Source organism: Molossus molossus, unplaced genomic scaffold (assembly GCF_014108415.1).
Source record: "Molossus molossus isolate mMolMol1 unplaced genomic scaffold, mMolMol1.p scaffold_m16_p_16, whole genome shotgun sequence".
In the NCBI taxonomy this organism is placed as follows: domain Eukaryota; kingdom Metazoa; phylum Chordata; class Mammalia; order Chiroptera; family Molossidae; genus Molossus; species Molossus molossus.
Genome location: NW_023425351.1, coordinates 41,980,988 through 42,002,175, shown reverse-complemented (window position 1 = coordinate 42,002,175; position 21,188 = coordinate 41,980,988). Strand labels below are relative to the sequence as shown.

At 40.4% G+C, this 21,188-nt stretch overlaps 1 protein-coding gene across 1 annotated transcript in view; it reads left to right on the top strand.

The window, feature by feature from the left end:
- STK3 (serine/threonine kinase 3) overlaps positions 1-20,672 on the top strand; it is a 319,871-nt gene extending 299,199 nt beyond the window's left edge. Inside the window, exon 11 of the mRNA XM_036264223.1 lies at positions 19,290-20,672. Coding sequence (XP_036120116.1) covers positions 19,290-19,448 — 159 coding nt within the window. The 3' untranslated portion in view covers positions 19,449-20,672. The remainder of the gene's footprint in view (positions 1-19,289) is intronic.
- The last annotated feature ends 516 nt before the right edge of the window (positions 20,673-21,188 follow it).

The following is a 21,188-nucleotide window of genomic DNA, read 5'->3' as shown; positions in this document are numbered from 1 at the left end:
GTGAGATTGGCCCAAGATTCCTAAGGGATATGTCATGGAAATTTGGCATAGCACAGCTGAAAAAGCATGACTGGAGAAAAATTAAACTATTTTAAGTTTATATAATATTTGCACAGAGATTTGACTGCCCGGTAAGCTAATTACAGATATATTTGGAGGACTTTTTAAAAATATTTATGATCTTCCATAACTAATCATATACAATAAGTCTTTACTTAACTTCGTCAATAGCAAAGCTACATACAACAAAACAAGAGTTAAGTTTCTACAGCATAATTCTGGGCACAAAAACATCACCAAACTTCTAAATAAAGACCCAAAACACTTCTAATATTAAACATTGAAATAAATATGAGCTATACATACATTTAAGAAAGATTAATAAAAACAAGTAAGCAAATTCTTTTCCAACTCACTTATTACAGTTCAGGGTCATGGGTGGCCAGAGTCTATGCCCGTAGGTCAGGGTGCCAGGGGGAACCAACCAGGGACAGGATGCCCTTCCATCCCAGGGCCACTTACAAATATACCACACCCACTGTCACTCAGACAACAGTGTGGACACATGTGCACCTCTTTGGGATGTGGGGGGAAACTGGAGTCTCTGGAGAAAACCTACAGACATGGGAAGAGCAAACTCTACACATTGACCCTGGCCAGGAATTTATTTTACCCCCCTCATCAATATGATAATGAAATGACATTGAATGCAATGTTATTTGAGGACCTACTGTAGTTAATTTTTAAAGAAACAAAGTATGTAAAGCTAATCACTGAATTTGTCCATCCCTCATTTTTGGCCTTATCAGTATTTTAAAGTATTCAAACAAAGTGTTCATCAGAATCATTGGGATAAGACATCAGTCAAAGCTAACAGAACTTCTTCATCTGCCCCTTAATAGATCTGGAAAGATTTCATTACTGTTTGGTTTCAAGTTACTCATATTTTGTTGTTCTGGGCCTAGAATTTTCAAGCTGTTTACAGAGTAGCAGAGCTATGCATGAATTAACTTTTTCCTGATATTTTTAGCAGGCAAAACTAACTAGAAACTGAAAAGCATAAAAGGAATGGGTGTTCAACTGCCATTGAGTAATACAACTAAAATTTCATCATTTCTTTTTTATATGGGTGGCTCAGATTTCTCCAGGACAAGATAACTGTAGCAATGCATCTGCTTGTAGTCCATCTGCTAGATCTAAGCCCAACAGCAAGCCAACTATGGGACAGTCTGAATGGACACAGCCAAAACTCTTGTTTTTATGTCAAGGGGAGATGTGTTGTTAGTTTGATCATGGCATATCTCTTTTTACTGATAAAAGTATAGCATCTATTTCAAAGCACTATGTACAAATGTGCTTACTTTATTAGAGAGCTGATTAAATAGAAAAATACTTAATAAACATATGTACTTTAAATAGAAAAATACTTAATAAACATGTACTTATTTCATAAGGCCAATTATAGCTAAAACATTAATATCTTATAAGCAAAATACTTCAGTAGGTAAAACCTGGGAGGAAAGGTGAGATAAATAGTTTTTCTTTTTTCTTTTATAGCAAAGATTAAGCATATTTAGATTTGATAGAAAGAGTTTGAAAGAAGAAAGAATGATGGAATAAAGTACATGAGCAGATATAATAAAGTAGGATTTCAAGGCACAGAAAGAAATACTACACTTGAATAGGAAGTGACAACAGGAGTTGAAACGAGAGAAGGAAGATGGGAAAGAAAGGGTGACTTAGCAGACTTGGGTGGTTCAAAGTCTGCACATTCAACTTGAAGACCTTTTCGGCACTGGCCGGCTCCTAAAAGATAACCTCTAAGATTTTAGAATATTCTGCCTGATAAGATTGTTTTTGTGTACTTGAGAACTTGGGTTATGCTGTACCAGTTGGAGAAGGTAAGTTTATCCTGACGGTATGATTTATGGAAACACCTACTTTTGCTCCTAGAGGAGAGAGGTGGTGTCTGAGCAGCTGAGGTAAGGCACCTGCATGCTGCATGTCTGTGTGACTGGCCCACAGCAGGGACTGACACCTAGGCTCAAGTAAACGGCCCTGCTTGTCAGTACTTTCATGTGTCATCACACATCATTGCTGGTAGAAGTGAGTGCCCCTGTGTGGCTCCACAAAGGTAGGAGTTTTTAAAGCAGTGTGTCCCTGTTTTTAATCTGTTAAAAAACATTTGTGATAATTGGTTTGAAGTGATTTTGTAGTTCTTGGGAGACCCAAGAAACAGCTCTCAATGGGCTTCAATCCAAACTCATGTTAGTGGACTTGACGTTGTCTTTGAGTTGCCTGCATGAGACCTGAGATGGGTCACTTGGTCTGTGAGTGTCCTCACCATAAAATGGGGTTGGTAATGTCTACCCCATAAAGTTTAGTGGCTGCTGGGGTTAAATAACAAAGCTCAGGACCTAGGATAGTGTGTGACACCTTGTAAATGATCCATAACTGGCACTTTCTCCTTCTCTCCGCTGATATCTACAAGACTTTTTTTCTCCCTTTTCTTTGGGAATGAAAGGAGAATCTAAATGTCTTAACTTGACTGTAGATGCTATGAGGTCAAACAACTAAAAAAGATGCTTCATGGCAATTTCCAGCTATCATCCCAGAATAGTTACACTAATTCAGTCAGAAGACCGGGGCCACTCAGCTCAGAACAGATCTGCATGTGATCCTCCATCCAGACAGGTAATAGTGACTATTGGGAGGAAGGCTGTGCAGCAGACAATGTGATGACACTTTTACAAGCACATTTTATAAGCAACTTACAGTAAAGAGTTCAGCTTTTATTGTATAATGAAAGTATCAGAAATTATCACTGTTTTGTAAATACATATTGTAAATGTGTATGTAAGGTTTTCTGTAAGCAGGCTTCGTAGAAGTTTAGATTGATTTGAGAGCTCTTTTATTATACTATTTTCAGTGCCAGAAATTAAATCAGTGAATGCTTTAGTATATTGATGTTTTATTTATTTTTTTTACTTTACATCCTATTATTCCTGTTGTTCTGTCTTTTTGGCCGAAGGCCCTATACCTGTTTATGTACATCTGAACAGATCAGCGGACCTGAATGGGCTTTTGCTAGTACTTTGTTGCGTTTTCCACCTCATCATTAGTAAAATGAGCATGGCAGCATCCATGAACAGTGTTTTGTAAAACCAAACCAGATTCTGTTCAGCACAGTAAAAATATGAGCTAAAATGGAATATTAGGGGAAAAAGAAGTATGTCGCTCCAGGCCACATACAATTCAAAACAGTCTGAGGCATGCACTGGTAAATCTTACAAAATGCTATAGGCAATTCAGCATCAAGATTGCCATAGAAAATTATTGTTGTTAGCCATTCTGTTGATATTGCACATTGTTAAGAATTGCTAGCAGATGGGAAAATAGATGAGTCAGGGTACAGTATTAGCAATCCACATTTTTGTAATCATAGGCCACTAATAAGGTCTGTAGTATTGGTGGTTTATTTAAACTGTTGCTAAGAAGAGTTTGTTTTCCGAGTAAACACAGCAAACCTTGTGCAGGATTTCCCTGATTGACTCTTTGACTAACTGTGTTAACATTAACGTCTAAGACCATTGCTTCATTGTGGTGGTCTCTCGTTTATTTTGACAGACTGATTTTACTAGCAACTTCTGAACCCCTTGGTCTTGAAATATTGTCATATTCATGCATTTGAAAACTTTCTGCTATTTTTTGAGATTAAGACTTTTTAAATTTGTTCTCATGTAATTGTGACTATTTTTTACAAAACAAAATAGTGTAAAAATCTAAGTGTTTTCCCTTGGAGCTTTTACTTTTTTTTTTTTTTTTAATTAATTTTTGTTACAGATGTTTCTCCTTTTTCCCCCACTGATCCCCCCTCTCCCTCCCTCCCTGCCCTTTCCCCAATTTGTTGTCCATGTCCACTGTTCATGCATACATGCATATAAGTTCTGTGGTTTATCTCCCCCCCACCACCCCCCTCTTTAGGGGATTGTCAGTCTGTACCCCACTTCCACGTCTCTGGGACTACCCCATTCCTCAGACTGTTATGTTCATTATATTCTACAAATAAGTGAGATCATATAAAACTTGTCTTTCTCTGTTTGGCTTGTTTCACTTAGGATGATACTTTCCAGGTCCCTCCATGTCATTTCAAAGGATAAGAGATCTTTCTTTCTTACAGCTGCGTAGTACTCCATTGTGTATATGTACCACAGCTTTTTTATCCATTCGTCTACTGATGGACACTTGGGCTGTTTCCAGATCTTAGCTATTGTAAATAGTGCTGCTATAAACATGGGGGTACAGACATTCTTTCTGATTGGTGTTTCAGGCTTCTTAGGGTATATTCCTAGAAGTGGGATCACTGGGTCAAATGGAAGTTCAATTTTTAATTTTTTGAGGTATCACCATATTGTTTTCCATAGTGGCTGCACCAGTCTGCGTTCCCACCAGCAGTGCACTAGAGTCCCCTTTTCTCCACACCCTCGCCAACACTTGTTGTTTGATGATTTGTTGATGGCGGCCATTCTGACAGTGTGAGGTGATACCTCATCGTTGTTTTAATTTGCATCTCTCTGATGATTAGTAATGATGAGCATTTCTTCATATGTTTCTTAGCCATTTGTATGTCCTGTTTGGAGAGGTGTCTATTTAGTTCCTCTGCCCATTTTTTAATTGGATTCTTTGTCTTCCTTTTGTGGAGTTGTATGAGCACTCTATATGTATTGGAAATTAACCCCTTATCTGATATATCATTGGCAATTATGCTCTCCCATACAATGGGTAGCCTTTCTGTTTTGATGATTGTATCTTTCGCTGTGCAGAAGCTTTTTAGTTTGATGTAGTCCCGTGTGTTCATTTTCTCCTTTGTTTCTATTGCCTTAGGTGATGTGTCAGTAAAAATTCTGCTGCGTATGCTGTCTGAAATTTTGTTGCCTACAGTCTCTTCTAGGATTTTTATGGATTCATGAGTTACATTTAAGTCTTTTATCCATTTTGAGTTTATTCTCATGTAGGGTGTAAGTTGATGGTCTAGTTTCATCTTTCTGCAAGTGGCTGTCCAGTTTTCCCAGCACCATTTATTAAAGAGGCTGTCCTTACTCCACTGTATGCTCCTATCACCTTTGTCAAATATTAATTGAGCATATTGCCTTGGGTCCATTTCTGGGTTTTCTGTTCTGTTCCACTGGTCTATATGCCTGTACTTGTGCCAGTACCAGGCTGTTTTGATTACAGTGGCTTTGTAGTATAACCTGAAATCTGGTATTGTGATCCCTCCAACTTTGTTCATCCTTTTCAAGATTGCTGTGGCTATTTGAGGCCTTTTTTGGTTCCATATGAACTTTTGAAATAATTGTTCTAATTCTGTGAAGTATGCCGTTGGTATTTTGATTGGGGATTGAGTTGAATCTATAGATTGCTTTGGGTAATATGGACATTTTAATGATGTTAATTCTCCCAATCCATGAACAGGGTATCTTTTTTATATCTTCTTCTATTTCTTTTTTCAATGACCTGTAGTTTTCTGCGAATAGGTCCTTTATTTCTTTGGTTAAGTTTATTCCTAGGTATCTTAATTTTTTTGCCGCAATGGTAAATGGTATTGTTTTCTTAGTTTCTCTTTCTGTATATAAGAATGCCATCGATTTCTTGACGTTAATTTTGTATCCTGCTACTTTGCCAAATTCATTTATTAAGTCTAGTAAACTTTTGATGGAGTCTTTGGGGTTTTCTATGTATAGTATCATGTCATCTGCAAATAATGGCAATTTCATTTCCTCCTTTCCAATTTGGATCCCTTTTATTTTTTCTTCCTGTCTGATTGCTGTGGCTAAGACTTCCAGTACTATGTTAAATAGGAGTGGCGAAAGTGGGCATCCTTGCCTTGTTCCTGTTCTTAAGGGAAATGCTTTTAGTTTTGCTCATTGAGTATGATGTTGGCTGTAGGTCTTTCATATATGGCCTTTATTATGTCTAGATATGATCCCTCTATTCCCACACTGCTGAGCATTTTTATCAGAAATGGATGCTGGATTTTGTCGAAGGCTTTTTCAGCATCTATTGATATTATCATGTGGTTTATATTCTTCATTTTACATTTATGGATTTGCAAATATTGTACCAGCCTTGCATCCCTGGGATGAACCCCACTTGGTCATGGTGGATAATTTTTTTGGTGTATTGCTGGATCCGATCTGCTAGTATTTTGTTCAGGATTTGGCATCGATGTTCATCAGGGATATTGGCCTGTAGTTTTCTTTCCTTGTTGTGTCTTTTTCTGGTTTTGGAATTAGAATTATGCTGGCTTTATAAAACAAGTTTGGAAGTCTTCCTTCTTCTTGAAATTTTGAAATAGTTTGAGGAGAATGGGTATTAGTTCTTCTTTGAATGTTCAGTAAAACTCCACCGTGAAGATATCCGGGCCTGGGCTTTCGTTTGCTGGGAGAGTCTTGATTACATCTTCAATTTCTTCTGTTGTTATTGGTCTGTTCAAGTTTTCTATCTCTTCCTGATCCATTTTTGGGAGACTATGTGTTTCTAGAAATTTGTCCATTTTGCTTAGATTGTCAAATTTGTTGCCATATAATTGTTCATAGTAGTTGTTAACGATCTTTTGTATTTCTGTGGTGTCAGTTGTCACCTCTCCTCTTTCATTTCTGATTTTGTATATTTGGGTTCTCTCTCTTTGTTTCTTGGTGAGTCTAGCTAAGGGTCCATCAATCTTGTTTATCTTTTCGAAAAACCAGCTCTTTGTTTTATTGATCCTTTGAATTGTTTTTTTTTGGTCTCTATGTCATTTATCTCTGCTCTGATCCTTACTATTTCCTTCCTTCTACTTGCTCTGGGGTTTTCTTTTTGTTTGCTCTCTAGTTCTTTAAGTTGTGAGGTTAGATAATCTATTAGAGATTTTTCTTGTTTTTTGAGGTAGGCTTGTAGTGCTATGAACTTCCCTCTCAGAACTGCTTTCGCTGCATCCCATAGATTTTGTGTTGTTGTGTCTTCATTTTCATTGGTTTCCAGGAAGTTTTTGATTTCTTCCTTGATCTCCTCGGTGACCCATTCATTGTTTAATAACATGCTATTTAGCTTCCATGTGTTCAAATGTCTTTGTATGTTCTTCTTGCAATTGATTTCTAGTTTCATGCCATTGTGATATGAGAAGATGCTTGATATGATTTCAATCTTCTTGAACTTGTAGAGACTTAGTTTGTGTCCTAACATGTGGTCTATCTTTGAGAATGTCCCATGTGCACTTGAGGAGAATGTGAATTCTGTAGTTTTGGGGTGTAATTCTCTGTAGATATCTATTAAATCCATTTGGTCTAGTGCTTCATTTAGATTCTGTGTTTCCTTGCTAATTTTTTGTCTAGAGGATCAATCCAGTGCTGTCAGCGGTGTGTTGAAGTTCCCTGCTATGATTGTATTGCTATCGATTTCTCCTTTGAAGTCCTCCAGAAGTTTTTTAATATATTTTGGTGCTCCTATATTGGGTACATATATGTTTATCAAGGTTATATCTTCCTGTTGGATAGATCCTTTCAACATTATGTAGTGGCCTTCTTTGTCTCTAGTTATGGCCTTCATTCTGAAATCTATTTTATCAGATATGAGTATTGCTACCCCAGCTTTTTTTTTTTTTCCGTTTGCTTGGAAGATTTTTTTCCATGCCTTCACTTTCAATCTATGTGAGTCTTTTGTTGTGAGGTGGGTTTCTTGTAAACAACATATAGATGAGTCATGCTTTCTTATCCAATCAGCTACTCTGTGTCTTTTTATGGGAGCATTCAATCCATTTACATTTAAGGTGATTATTGATATGTACTTATTTATTGCCATTTTTGTTTAGTGTGGTTCTATTTTTCTTCCCATTTCTCCTGGTAATTACAGCAGTCCTTTTAACATTTCTTGCAGTGCAGGTTTGGTGCTAATGTATTCCCTTAGCCTTTTTTTGTCTGGGCAGCTCTTTATTTGACCTTCTATTTTGAATGATAGCCTTGCTGGGTAGCGTAGTCTTGGATTCAGATCCTTGTTTTTCATGACCTTGATTACTTCATGCCATTCTCTTCTGGCCTGTAGTGTTTCTTGTGAAAAGTCAGCTGAGAGCCTTATGGGATTTCCTTTGTAGGTAACCTGTTGCTTATCTCTTGCTGCTTTTAGGATTCTCTCTTTGTCTTTAATTTTCGGCAGTTTGATTACTATGTGTCTTGGTGTGGGCCTGTTTGGGTTCTTCTTACTTGGGGCTCTCTGTGCTTCTTGAACTTGAATGTCTTCTTCCTTCACCAAATTAGGGAAATTTTCTGTCACTATTTCTTTGAATATATTCTCTAACCCTTGCTTATTTTCTTCTTCTTTAGGGACTCCTATAATGTGAATATTATTCCGTTTCCAGTTGTCCCACAGTTCTCTTAAGCTGTCCTCCTGTTTTTTAATTGTTTTTTTCCTTTTGGTTTCTGATTGGTTGATTTTTTTCTACCCTGTCTTCTAATTCACTGATCCTGTCCTCAGCTTTTTTATGTGTTTTTCATTTCTGATATGTCATTCTTCATTTCTTCTTGGTGGTTTATAATTTCCAACTGGTTGATTTTCAACATTTCTATGTCTTTACTCATGGTGCTCATATCCTTACACATGCTGTTGAATTTCCTCAACATCATGGCTCTAAATTCTAGTTCTGTTAACTTGCTTAACTGCACCTCATTTATCTCATGTTCTGTAGAGGTCTCTGGTTCTTTCATTTGGCTTTTGTTTCTGTTTTTCACCATTTTGGCTATCACAGTGGGCTTTGGAGTCTGCCAAATTTTCCCTGTGGGTGTTGGTGTTCTGCTGTTTGTGGCTCCCTCTCTTGGGTTTGGATGAGCCAGGGAGGACCCACTTTAAACACCACCGTCAAGTCTTAGCTTTTCTGGTTAGTGTTGCTAGCCCAGGGAATGGTAGTTATCCTCTAGCTTTTTTTTGCCTGGAGGCTATTAATAGAGGTCACCTGAAGACCCTTGGTTTCTGAGTTGCCTGAAAAACTCCCTCAGGTGCTCAGTGTAAGAGGATTTCCCAAGGGTGGAGCAGCTGCTGGTTGTTAATGGGCCTCAATTATCATTTCAATGGCCACCATGTGGGGTTGAATCTCTGAGGGAGGGCCTCCACATCTCCCCAGGACCCTGGGAAGGAGTAAAATGACCACAGTCCTGTGTGGATGCACTCAGTGAAAGCTCTTAGCACCCTCCAAAACCTGAGTGTCCCCACACAGTTCCATCCAGTCCGCCTTCCCTCTGCCCGAGCCCAAGGTGAGTGGATGCTGCCAATTTAGCCTCTGTCTAGACTCTGTGTCCTGGAGCCACCTGGGACTTTTAACCCAAGGGCGCTGCTTCCAGCCAAGGGCGCCGAGGCTGTGGCACTCGTCGAGAGCGTTGCACTCAGCAGAAGCCCCAGGACTAAGCCACGGTAGCGGGACACTGCTGAGGTGGCAGCAGCTTCCAGCAGTCCGTGCGGCACCAGCCGAGGGCTCAGCCGGGGTCGCAGCTGAGGCGGCAGCAGCCTCCCGCCGAGTTCCCTGGTCCCCGCCCAGGCCACTGCGGCCCGTGGGCTCCCAGCCCCTTCTCGCGTCCTCGCAAGCCTACCAGGATTGAGTCGGTGTCCCTGGTTATGTGGTCCTCCAACGTGTCTTTCGGTTGCCCCTTCCTGACGATTTGTCTTTATTTTCGTTGTAAATCCACTTTGGTCCTGGGAGATGGTCTGTGTAGCTCCATTCACTCCGCCGCCATTTTTCGCCTCCCCTTCCCTTAGAGCTCTTAAAATGAAATCGTTTTAGAAAGCGGTTCCTTCTCACCACTCAAATGTGACAGTGTAGGTTCATAGTGGACAGACAGACAGATGAAAGAGTTCTGATTCTACTGAAAGCTCTCCCTGAGCAGTGATGAGCAGCCTTTCAATGTTCATAAAGCTCAGAATAATTCTAATTATTAAAACTTTGAACTGTCAGAATTATCAGTGGGTTGAATTATCTTATTTCCATCTTAACTTCTCCTTATTTAATTAGTTGTGTTGCTTTTTTATGGAAGAGCCAGGAAGTTATTAATTTGCGTATCTTTTACTTGGATTTTTTAAGGGACATTGAGAAGGATAACATTTTTACGTATTGATTTGTAATCTTGTATTCTGGGTGAAATGTGATAATCCAGGGCTGCCATGAACAAAATGAGCTGTTTATTCAAGCTGTCAGTCATGATCCAAACAGTACCACTTTTCAAACAAACTATTGACTCCTATTAAAAGTTTTTCTAACTCTCCCATTTAACTTACGAACATCTAATTATTATACCATCTAACTGTTATTGTTAAGAAGTTCGGGGGTTTTATTTAAAGTCTTTCATTTGTTTTAAAGTCGTCTGCCAACTGCCCCGAGCTTAAAGAAGATGGCCATTCTGCCTTTTGTTGAGCTTCTGCGGTGTATTCTTTTTTGGAAGATGGCTCTATAAAAATGTTCTATGTGGGGTTTTTCATTCACTGTGGCCTTAATAGCAGAACACTTAAAAACCTTTCCACTCCGGTTGCAGACCCCGGGAAGATCTCAGCAGCATACCTGTCATTTGTGGTGAACTCTCTGACATTGCTCGATTAAGAATGTCAAACTTGGTGCCCTGAAAAAAAACATTGACCTGCCCTGGCCGGTTTTGCTCAGTGGTTAGAGCGTCTTCCTGCAGATGGGAGAGTCCCGGTTCCCGCTAAAGGCATGTACCTCAGTTGCAGTTTGTCCCCAGCCCCGGTTGGGGTCCTTTTTTTTTTTTTTTTTTTCTTTTCTTTTCTTTATTGATTTTTACAGAGAAAGGAACAGAGAGGGAGAGAGAGATAGAAATATCGATGAGCGAGAACATCGTTTGGCCACCTCCTGCATGCCCCACACTGGAGATCAGGCCCACAACCTGGGCATGTGCCCTGACCAGGAATCTAATCGGCGACCTCTTGGTGCATGGGTCGATGCTCAACCACTGAGCCACACCGGCCGGGCCCTGTTGGGATCTTGTGGGTGGCGACCACTCGATGTGTCTCTTTTACATGGATGTTTCTCTCTCTCTTCCTCCCTCTCTCCCTCCTGCTCTATCTGAAGATAAATGCAAAAATGTCCTCAGGTGAGGATTAAAAAACAAAAACAAAAAAACATTGACCTAGAGGGCAGGTCATGTCTCTGCCATTAACCAGGAGTGTAAGTTTGAGCAAGCTAGCTCTCATTTCCTCACCTAAAATAAGGGAGTTAGAGTAGCTCATCTCTAAGGTTCTCTTTTATAATGAGATTCTAAAGGTTTAACTCATAGACCAACTTTATAGCCTATGCTTCTATTAAAGAAATGATTTGGTAATCCCAGATAATTGTAATAATCCCAGATCTCAAAATGTATTTCTCTCAGGTCCATGATTCAGTTTAACCGATGTCAGTTTAAACTCTGTTATGGAGTTGATTTTATTCTCTACCTTTAGTAATAGGTATTGACCCCTGATTTGACACTTCAGATATCTAAGAAAGATAAAAATTCTTGTTGGGGGGGGGGGGATGCATCAGGTAATAAAACAATATCATTCTGAAACTCATCTCTTTTTCTTCGGTGTTTTGAAGGAATTGTGGGCTCTGCTTCTTTCTGCATCCAGGTCCCTGCTCTCACTGCATGTGGCTCATCCATCCACGTGCTCAAGTTGCATGTCCTTAGTGTTTCTAAAGATTGTCAACCTACAGTATGTTTCATGATGATAGGCCTGAAGATTTAAAAACCATTGTTAGTTGTACAAGTTCTATTTTATCATTAAATTCAGCACTAAATTGTAAAACAAAATCCTTTTCCATATGAGTTGTTCATTTTTGTACATTTGTGCATTTACAGTAAAAACCACAAGGTATGCATATTCTAAAATCTTCTCTTCACTGACTTGACTTACCGAATTCTAAACTGACAAATTTACGTCCAAGACTTGATACTTTGGCTCTGATCTGCTGTGCACTTATTTTGGAATTAGTCAACTGGCTTATACTGTGGTAATGCAATTACATTGTGTTCCATGTATTGCAGATAGATGGCTCATAAATAGCAAAAAAAAAAGTGTAACTAAAATTAAGTTCTATTGATCTATGCTGATAGCAACTCTAAAGTAATCTCCTTTCCCTTTAATAAAGATGTTCAGAAAATCTGATTTTACTTAAGGAAACTTTTCTCACAATAACACTGATATTTATTCAGGAAGCTCAACTTTTCTTTCTAATATCCTTATTAGCCCTCAAAATTACTACCATTTGGATTAGCATTTTAAAAGGGTGATAGTGGATTGTGTGATATTATGGGGCCAATTTATCTTTATGAGTCTCCATAAAATTTTATCTGGTCTGTGAGCCTTTTTACTACTAAGGCATATTGAGCAATACTGTTTTCCAAGAGATCAAGAAAGCTACTTCTGCCACATTTCCTTCCCCAACCCTTTTTCATGCGTGTGGGAGGCTTGACAGCTATAGAAACAGAATGCTAAATATGTATTATTAGGGCTTAATCAGAAGTCAGAACCCATACCCACTGTATAAAAAGTGAAAAATTCTACCAGTAAACCTCACTTCTTTCTTTTTTGATCGAGATAACACCACAAGCTAGAGTTATTTAGAAACATACCGATATTTCTGCTTTATTAACAAAATTGGAAGAGCCTCAGACCACAAATGCTAAGGTTTGGGAATTATTTTCTGTTGAATATCATAAGACAAATCATAAGATCAGGGAGAAAACCTTTTCCTGGATAATCTTACCCTCATCCGGGGCTTTGGTTTTATCCTAAGTGCTGATGATTCATTCCCGTGGTCTGTGTCCCCTGAGCTCCAAACCCCCAAATTATATTCCCTATTTGACATCTCCACCTTGAAGCCTTTTCTCTCTCCAATTCAACAGGACTAAAATCAATTTCATTAACAACTTTATCTACCCCATTATCCAAGCCGAAGCAGGAAACATTTTAACCCTGCCTTTCTGAACCTTCATAATCAGTCAACAAAAGCCCTATGAGGTCCACCTTTAGGTCTCTCAGACGCCTCGCTCCTCAGTCTTCCACTTCCATTTCCCTGATTCCAGCCTCATCTTTCACTAGACTGTTGAAGTCACCAGCTGCCGGGGCTTCCTCCATTGTCCCCATGCCAATCTATTTCCTACAGCTGCCATTGGAGATAATTTTTTTTTTTTTTTTTGGTAACCCACACCCAATGATATTTTTTCCATTGATTTCTAGAGAGAGTGGGAGGGAAGGAAGGGGATAGGGGAAGAGAGGGAGAAACAGAGAGAGAAGTATCTATGCGAGAGAGATACATCCATTGCCTGCCTCCCCAACCAAGGCCAAGGATCGAACCTGCAACCCAGGTATATGCCTTTGACTGGAAATCGAACCTGTGACCCTTTGACATGCAGGTGGAGACTCTCACCGCTGAGCCACACCGAACAGGGCTGGAGATATTTTTCTAAAGCTCATTCATGTGTGATCATGTCACTATTTGTGCTTAGAATTATCTAGCATTTCTTTTTTGGTTGACAGGAAGTTTGCAGCAACATACTTAAGGCCCTTAGCAATCTGCACCCTCCCTTCCTGCCTCATCCCCTCCCCATGGATCCTTCCCATGGCACAGCAATCAGCCTCGTCTCCAAAGATGCCCAGCATTTGTGTGCCTTATACTTTCTGCCCTTAGTGTTTCCTTTCTTCCTGTCCTAGTTCTCATCTTCTCAGCTTACTCACCTTCTGTGAATGAGCTGTTCATGGGCCTGACTTGCCACCTAGATTACAAGCTGTCTGTCTGTGGGAGGCAGAATGTGTTATTATTCATCTCTGTATCTACGGTGCTTGGTCCATAGAAAATATCAATAAATATTTAATAAATGAGTCATCTAAAGCTCTCTGACAGCCCAGTTGAAAATGTAGCTATAAATGTAGCTTATGTGGAAGTCTGATTTCCTATAACCTCAGCCTTACACAGCCATAAATCTGAAATCACACCATAAAAATAACAACAAAAACACCAGCTTTAGCACTAAAACCATGCTCTAACTTTCCTAAGCAGTCTCTGGCTTTCACTCAGAGTCTGTTTATTCTTATTTAGTGAAATGCCTTATAAGATTATTTAATCGTTTTTCTGGTTCCCAATAGATTAACAAATTTGAAGTAGACAGGGATATAAGCCCAGTGTGGCCAGGAAAAGGAGCTGGTAGCACTGCCGGTGTGACTCAGTGATGAATGATGAGAACTGACCCACTCATCAAAGTGTCGTGGGTTTGTTCCTGGTCAAAGGCATGTGTGGGAGGCAGCCAATCGATGTGTTCTCTCACATCAATGTCCCTTCCCCCTCCATTCCTCCCTCCCTTTCGTTCTCTAAAAATCAATGGAAAAAATATCCTTCAGTGAGGATTAACAAGAAAAAGGAAGGGAGGGAGGGAGGGAGGGAGGGAGGAAGGGAGGAAGGAAGGAAGGAAGGAAGGAAGGAAGGAAGGAAGGAAGGAAGGAAGGAAGGAAGGAAGGAAAGAAAAGGAGCTGATAAAGAAATTGCCAAAAATGAAAGAGAAGCCCTGGCTGGTTTGGCTCAGCGGTTAGAGCGTCGGCCTGCGGTCCAGAGAGACCCGGGTTCGGTTCCCGCTAAGGGCACGTACCTCGGTTGCAGTTTGTCCCCGGCCTTGGTTGGTCGTGCGGGTGGCGGCCACTCGATGTGTCCCTTTCACGTCCATGTTTCTCTCTCTCTCTGTCTCTTCCTCTCTCTCCCTCCCACTCTACCTGAGCAGGAGATGGAGAAATGTCCTCAGGTGAGATTAAAAAAAAAAAAAAAATGAAAGAGAAAATTATCACATGCACAGATTAGTAATAAATGTTAATAATGATCATCATCATTATCAAGGAAAGGTCTTACGTCCTGCGTCCTCTGCTTTAGAAGGCAATATATTCCATAAAATACTTTATAAAGATTTTTCTGTTCAAAATCACTTAAAGAACTAAGATTTAGGTACTTTATGAATTTACCTAATTCCCTAACGATGCCAGATAATGGTTCTCCAACATCACAGACCTTGTTTTTCGTAAATTTTACATATTGAAAATATAAGTCTGTTAGAGGAGGAATATTTTTCTTCTAAGTAGCTTCTTTCCCTGAATTCAATTTGTTACTGTGATATATTTATAAATTATTGGCAGTTTGCCCCAGTAAAAGTAGTATAAGATATTTACAAGAATATCTTAATGCAAAAGAATTTTAAGTAATGATAATCGTTTGCTTTGTGAGATGTTGTTTCTCCTAATCTTAGAACAACCCATTCCCCTGAGTCGTCTGTTCTGCATTCCTATTCATCTACCCCACTTCCTGTCATGATACTTCGCAGTATAGTTGAATAGTTTCTAGTTGTGTGTGTACAGTCTCTAAAGTTTAAATATTTTGTGGAATATTGGGAGTAGAGACATGAAATTCGTGCATGAAAATCAATAATAAAATAATACGTGACTCTAGAATCAAATACTAATTGTTGCATAATGTGGTTGTGTTGTATAAAACATGAATGTTAAATAGAAATTCAATCATGGGCTGACATAGAGGCGAAGTGGACTTGGACCTATGTAGAGAGCACCTAGGCATGTCATTCTCAGGAAATGTGGCTGTGTGGTCTTTGCTGGCCCTTCATCTTGCCATCACCTGTTTATGCAATTCAGAAAGTTTCGAGGTTCCCTGTTGGCCTATTCTTTATCCCCATAAGGATTTGAACAGTACTGACCATATAACAGATGCATGGCCAATGCTTTATTAAAAATTAATGAAGAAAGTATGTAATACTGTGCATTACATGTAAACGTATATAATAGTACAACATAATAAGCATGACCGTTTGGGTGGTATACGACCAGAAGCTTAACAGCATGTCTCGCACATACCAGAACTGGCAGCAGAGATCAGGGCACCTTCTGCCGCCATCCGGGAGCTGCCTCCCCGCGGCGCTGCCATGCTGCGTTGGGGAGTCCTCTCCATCTCCCCGCGGCGCTGCCATGCTGCGTTGGGGAGTCCTCTCCATCTCCCCGCAGGCTGCCATGCTGCGTTGGGGAGTCCTCTCCATCTCCCCGCAGGCTGCCATGCTGCGTTGGGGAGTCCTCTCCATCTCCCCGCGGCGCTGCCATGCTGCGTTGGGGAGTCCTCTCCATCTCCTCCCCGCGGCGCTGCCATGCTGCGTTGGGGAGTCCTCTCCATCTCCCCGCGGCGCTGCCATGCTGCGTTGGGGAGTCCTCTCCATCTCCCCGCGGCGCTGCCATGCTGCGTTGGGGAGTCCTCTCCATCTCCCCGCGGCGCTGCCATGCTGCGTTGGGAAGTCCTCTCCATCTCCCCGCAGGCTGCCATGCTGCGTTGGGGAGTCCTCTCCATCTCCCCGCAGGCTGCCATGCTGCGTTGGGGAGTCCTCTCCATCTCCCCGCAGGCTGCCATGCTGCGTTGGGGAGTCCTCTCCATCTCCCCGCGGCGCTGCCATGCTGAGTTGGGGAGTCCTCTCCATCTCCCCGCAGGCTGCCATGCTGCGTTGGGGAGTCCTCTCCATCTCCCCGCGGCGCTGCCATGCTGCGTTGGGGAGTCCTCTCCATCTCCCCGCAGGCTGCCATGCTGCGTTGGGGAGTCCTCTCAAATTTCGTCAGAGTCTGTCACTCATTCCTTTCAGTATCTCCAGTGTTGACAAATCCTTTTCAGTTGAGAATGGATTTTATTTTTGGATCCAAGAGTCCCTTAGGACTAGGTATAGTGAATAAAGTGGAAGATCAAGCTGAAAAATGCTATTTTGTTTGTTTGTTTGTTTAAATTGACATGTGACTAAAGCAGTGAGCATGTTTTCTGGCTTGGCTTATAACTAACCAAAGATAGTTAATCTTCTTGAAACAAAAATTAAGCTGCGAGTTTCATCATTTTAAGACCAAGTCCAGATTACTCTCGATAATGTTCCTGCTCCAGAATTGATCACGGCTCCCCGAAGGGCCGCGGTGCTCTGCCTGGTGAGCAGGGCCCCTGCCCGGTCTGGCACCCTTAGGCCGTCCTCCTCAGCACGGCAGGCCCTCAGAGACCAGCGCAGGCCTCCCTAAAGAGAATCTTCTCGCCATTGAACCTATAGTGAGGCTCCTTTCTCTTTGTTGGGAATCTGTTTAAAAAGAAAAATGGTTGCTCTCGCCAGGAAAATGTACACATGAACATGCAGAATTCTGCACATGAGAAGTTGATTCCTGGATTTAAGAATCTTTCACTATAATTTGTACCACACAGTAGGAATTGCCTCAATTCCTAATTGTTTATAGTTGCTAATCTTCCCCTTCCCTTCTGACTCATTTGTAGGTTTCCTAAGGCAGGGAAACCGTTACTTGCTCTCCTTACAGCGCCTGCTAGGACGCTGAGCGTGGAACAGCATTCTGTAAACCATTAGGGTTTAAGAGATTTTTTTAAACCACCTGCCTGCCACCATTGCTTTAAGAGTCAGTTTCTAAAAGAAACAGAGTTTTAGATTTTTTTTTTATGTTAATAAGATTTTTTAAAATATTTGGTTGTATATCTCAGGGCATCCCACAAAGCCCTTAGACGACGTCCCCGAAGTAGTTTCTCGGGAGATGATCCCATCTCTTACTATTTTGACATACAAAGTTCAGGATGCCATTAGATCCTGACATAGAACAGATTTTATCCACCACACACGCATCCTCTCGTCTACTATTACACCGAAAACCAGTAAAGCATGTGCTGGCTTTGTCCCCAGAAGCCATCGTGATCAAACTAAATCATTATAGTCAAACTGTGTCATTTATCCAGTGATTTTCAGCCGGTGTGCTGCAAGAGTTTTTAGCGGGAACCGAACCCGGGTCTCTCCGGACCGCAGGCTGACGCTCTAACCGCTGAGCCAAACCAGCCAGGAGTCTGCAAGAGTTTTTAAACATGCAATACCTGACTATTCAGTCAGGGGCACTGACCTCTTTTCCCTTGGTTGTCAAATAAACAACAACAGCCAACACTATAATAGCCATCCAGTGTGAATGAAACAAAATTATACCTATTTTTTGTCAGATCAGCAAAAATATGTATTTTTTGGTGTGCTGCAGACTTTTAATAATTAGTTTGTGTGCCATGAGGTGAAAAAGATTGAAAATTGCTAATTTAGTCAAATCATATTATTATTGTCAAACCATAACATATACAGTGAATATCTTACAGGCACTTCATTTTCAAATTGGCCATACCCATGTCAGAACTTACATGACACTTACCAGGTTTGGGATGTTTCTTTCTTTTTTTTTTTTTTAATTGATTTTAGAGGGAGGGAGGAGGGAGGAAAGGTGGCCATTGATTTGCTGTTCCACCCATTCATGTGCTCACTGTTGATGCTTGTGTGTGCCCTGACCCAGGATGGAACCAGCAAGCTTAGTGTATTGATTGGGATGACACTCTAACCAACTGAGCTACCCAGCGAAGGCAAGTTTGGGATATTTCAGATCATAAATCAAAAACCCTATTTTATCAAAAATGCTTGGGATAAAATGATTCTAGATAATTTAATTTTCTTTTTTAAATTTTTTTCTTTATTAATTTTAGAGAGAGAGGAAGGGAGAGGGAGAGATAGATAGAAACATTGATGAGAAAGACATCAATTAGCTGCCTCCTGCAGGCCCCCCACTGGGATCAGACCCACAAACCTGGGCATGTGCCCTGACTGAGAATCAAACTGGCGACCTCTTGGTGCGTGGGTCGATGCCCAACCACTGAGCCACACCGGCCGAGATAGATAAATTAATTTTCTGACTGACTTTAGGAGTGCTTAAAATATGAACATTTGGTAAAATGCAGGATAGAACAGTTCATTTAACCTGTGTGCATTCTTGTCACAATCTTGGGTGATGTCTACAGGTGTCCGTGATGGCCTTGCACTCCGTAGCTGGCGAGGCTGTGAGAGATGAGAGCGCATGTATACGGAGCACAACCTGAAAGTCTGTTCGTTGGCAGTGGTGGATTTGTCTTTCTGCCTGTTTTAAAAGCAGATATATATTACCAGCTTATTTTTTCTCATTTGCTCTTTTCTAAAAGCAGAGTTTTTATTATTCTTTTGCAAATTACTTGAGAGTCCTGCAAGATGTGGTTTCTTGATTCTTCGTGGCAGGAATTTCTGTTGTAATTGTTGACCCACATTTCAAAGATAATGTAAAGAGTTTGCTGAAGTAGTTATGCTAAGACTCATTGGATGTTAACATATTGTAGGTAATTTTACTATGGTAATATCTTTATTTTTTCCTATATCTAGTTAAAAAATCTAAGTTTGGAAGAACTACAGATGCGGTTAAAAGCACTGGACCCCATGATGGAACGAGAAATAGAAGAGCTTCGTCAGAGATACACTGCAAAAAGGCAACCCATTCTGGATGCAATGGATGCAAAGAAAAGAAGGCAGCAGAACTTTTGAGTCTAATTTCTTCTCTGTTTGTTTCTATAACTATTCTGGAGACCAGGAAACCACAAAGAATTGAAGGAATAGTATGATTTCTTTTTTATTCCTAATATCTGTGCTAGATAACTAGGCAATGGTAAAAAACGGATTAGCACACACCCAGGTAAATTCCCAAAAAGACACAATTTACAACTGTATCCACTATGTTTTCATTTTTAAATGATGAAAACGGCAGACATGTATTCTTCTCTGTATCTACCAGTTACATACCAGCACAAAAACTGTGTTATAAAATGAAGGCTATGTTTAAAGACCTTGAAAATCCAAAGCTATTGTTTAATTGTATAGCACTGAAGGGCTTTATGTTACAATATTCTCTATTCTTATCTAGTAGCCTATTTATTATATCCCCGTAGGTAAACTTATTTATTTATGCCGTTTCACTTTGTTTGGTTTTTTTAAAGACAAGATCAGGATAGCTTTGGTGAAGGTAGGGATGTATTGATAGATAATAATGTTCAACCAAATTATACTTTAAGCAGGGAGCTATGGGGTACATTCCTTGATTTCCAGGATAGTTTTACAATAGAAGCAAAGCAATAATAGCAATAGTACCTAAGTGGGCCAGACATTTTTTATACTGAAGCAATAATTCCATTTTTACCTCCTGAAATTTTTAACTTTTTAATTCTTAATGTTTGGTACAAATAGAACTATATATATTTAGGTCAGACAGAGCTATAATGTTTAAAACCAAAGACATCAATAGAAACTCTTACATTAAAAAAAAAAGTGTGATAAATATTTTTAAAGAAGTAAATCCTTAAGACAAATGTAATTTCTTAATATTGTTTTATGTTTCATGTGTAGGTCTTATAGCTAAACTGTGTCAAACTGTAATAAGCTCATTAAATTTATTTCTGTGGAAATGTGCTCAATTGTCACAGGACTTTTTTTGTTGATTTCATTTATTTCCTGGGAATTGGTAAACATCATGTGCTTAACAATAACAAAACAGCAAAAGCATTTGCACTGAACTGTGCAAGCCTTGGGGAAAGAAAAATAAAGATTAAAACCATTAAAAAGAAACTTGTGTCTAAGCTGAAGGAACATCTGTGTGATTGAACTGGGACCAGTCATTTCCAAAGTTGCACCTGGCCATCATGACAGTGTTTGTTTTGTGCTTAATTACTGTGTGTAAATCATGAAGACAAATAAATTTCACTGTGACACCCAGCACATTTAATCTCTGTGTGTGTGTTTGTTTTCTTAACTCATCACTGGGATTCCCTTTCAGGGAAGAAAGGTATATTATTAGGCAGAACAGGCAAGATTGTTCAGTGATAACAACCCTGGAACTTCAGCGGTTTAACTAACAGGGTATTTCTCTCCTGTGCTCTGTGCTCGTCCCAGGTTGGCAAGGTGCCCTGCTCCTGTCACTCACCCCAGGGCTGCTGCTGATGGAGCCTCCCCGTCTGCAGTCACAGCAAGGGGAAGGGTACTGACAAGTCTCACACTAGCTGCCCCAGCAGCCACAAGTATCGGGTCCTCCACACCTGGTGTTCAGAACTGGTCACATGGCCACTCCTAATCCCAGGGAGCAGGGAAGAGCAGCCTTACTGTGGGCTTTGAGGAGAGAAGGGGGTGCTGGCGAGCTCACTGATGACAGCGTGGAAGGTATTTCCCCTCTGGGAAGCGTCCCCTCCTTTTTAAAATGGCATTTGTACCCCAGGTAATGCCTTAGGGTAACATTTC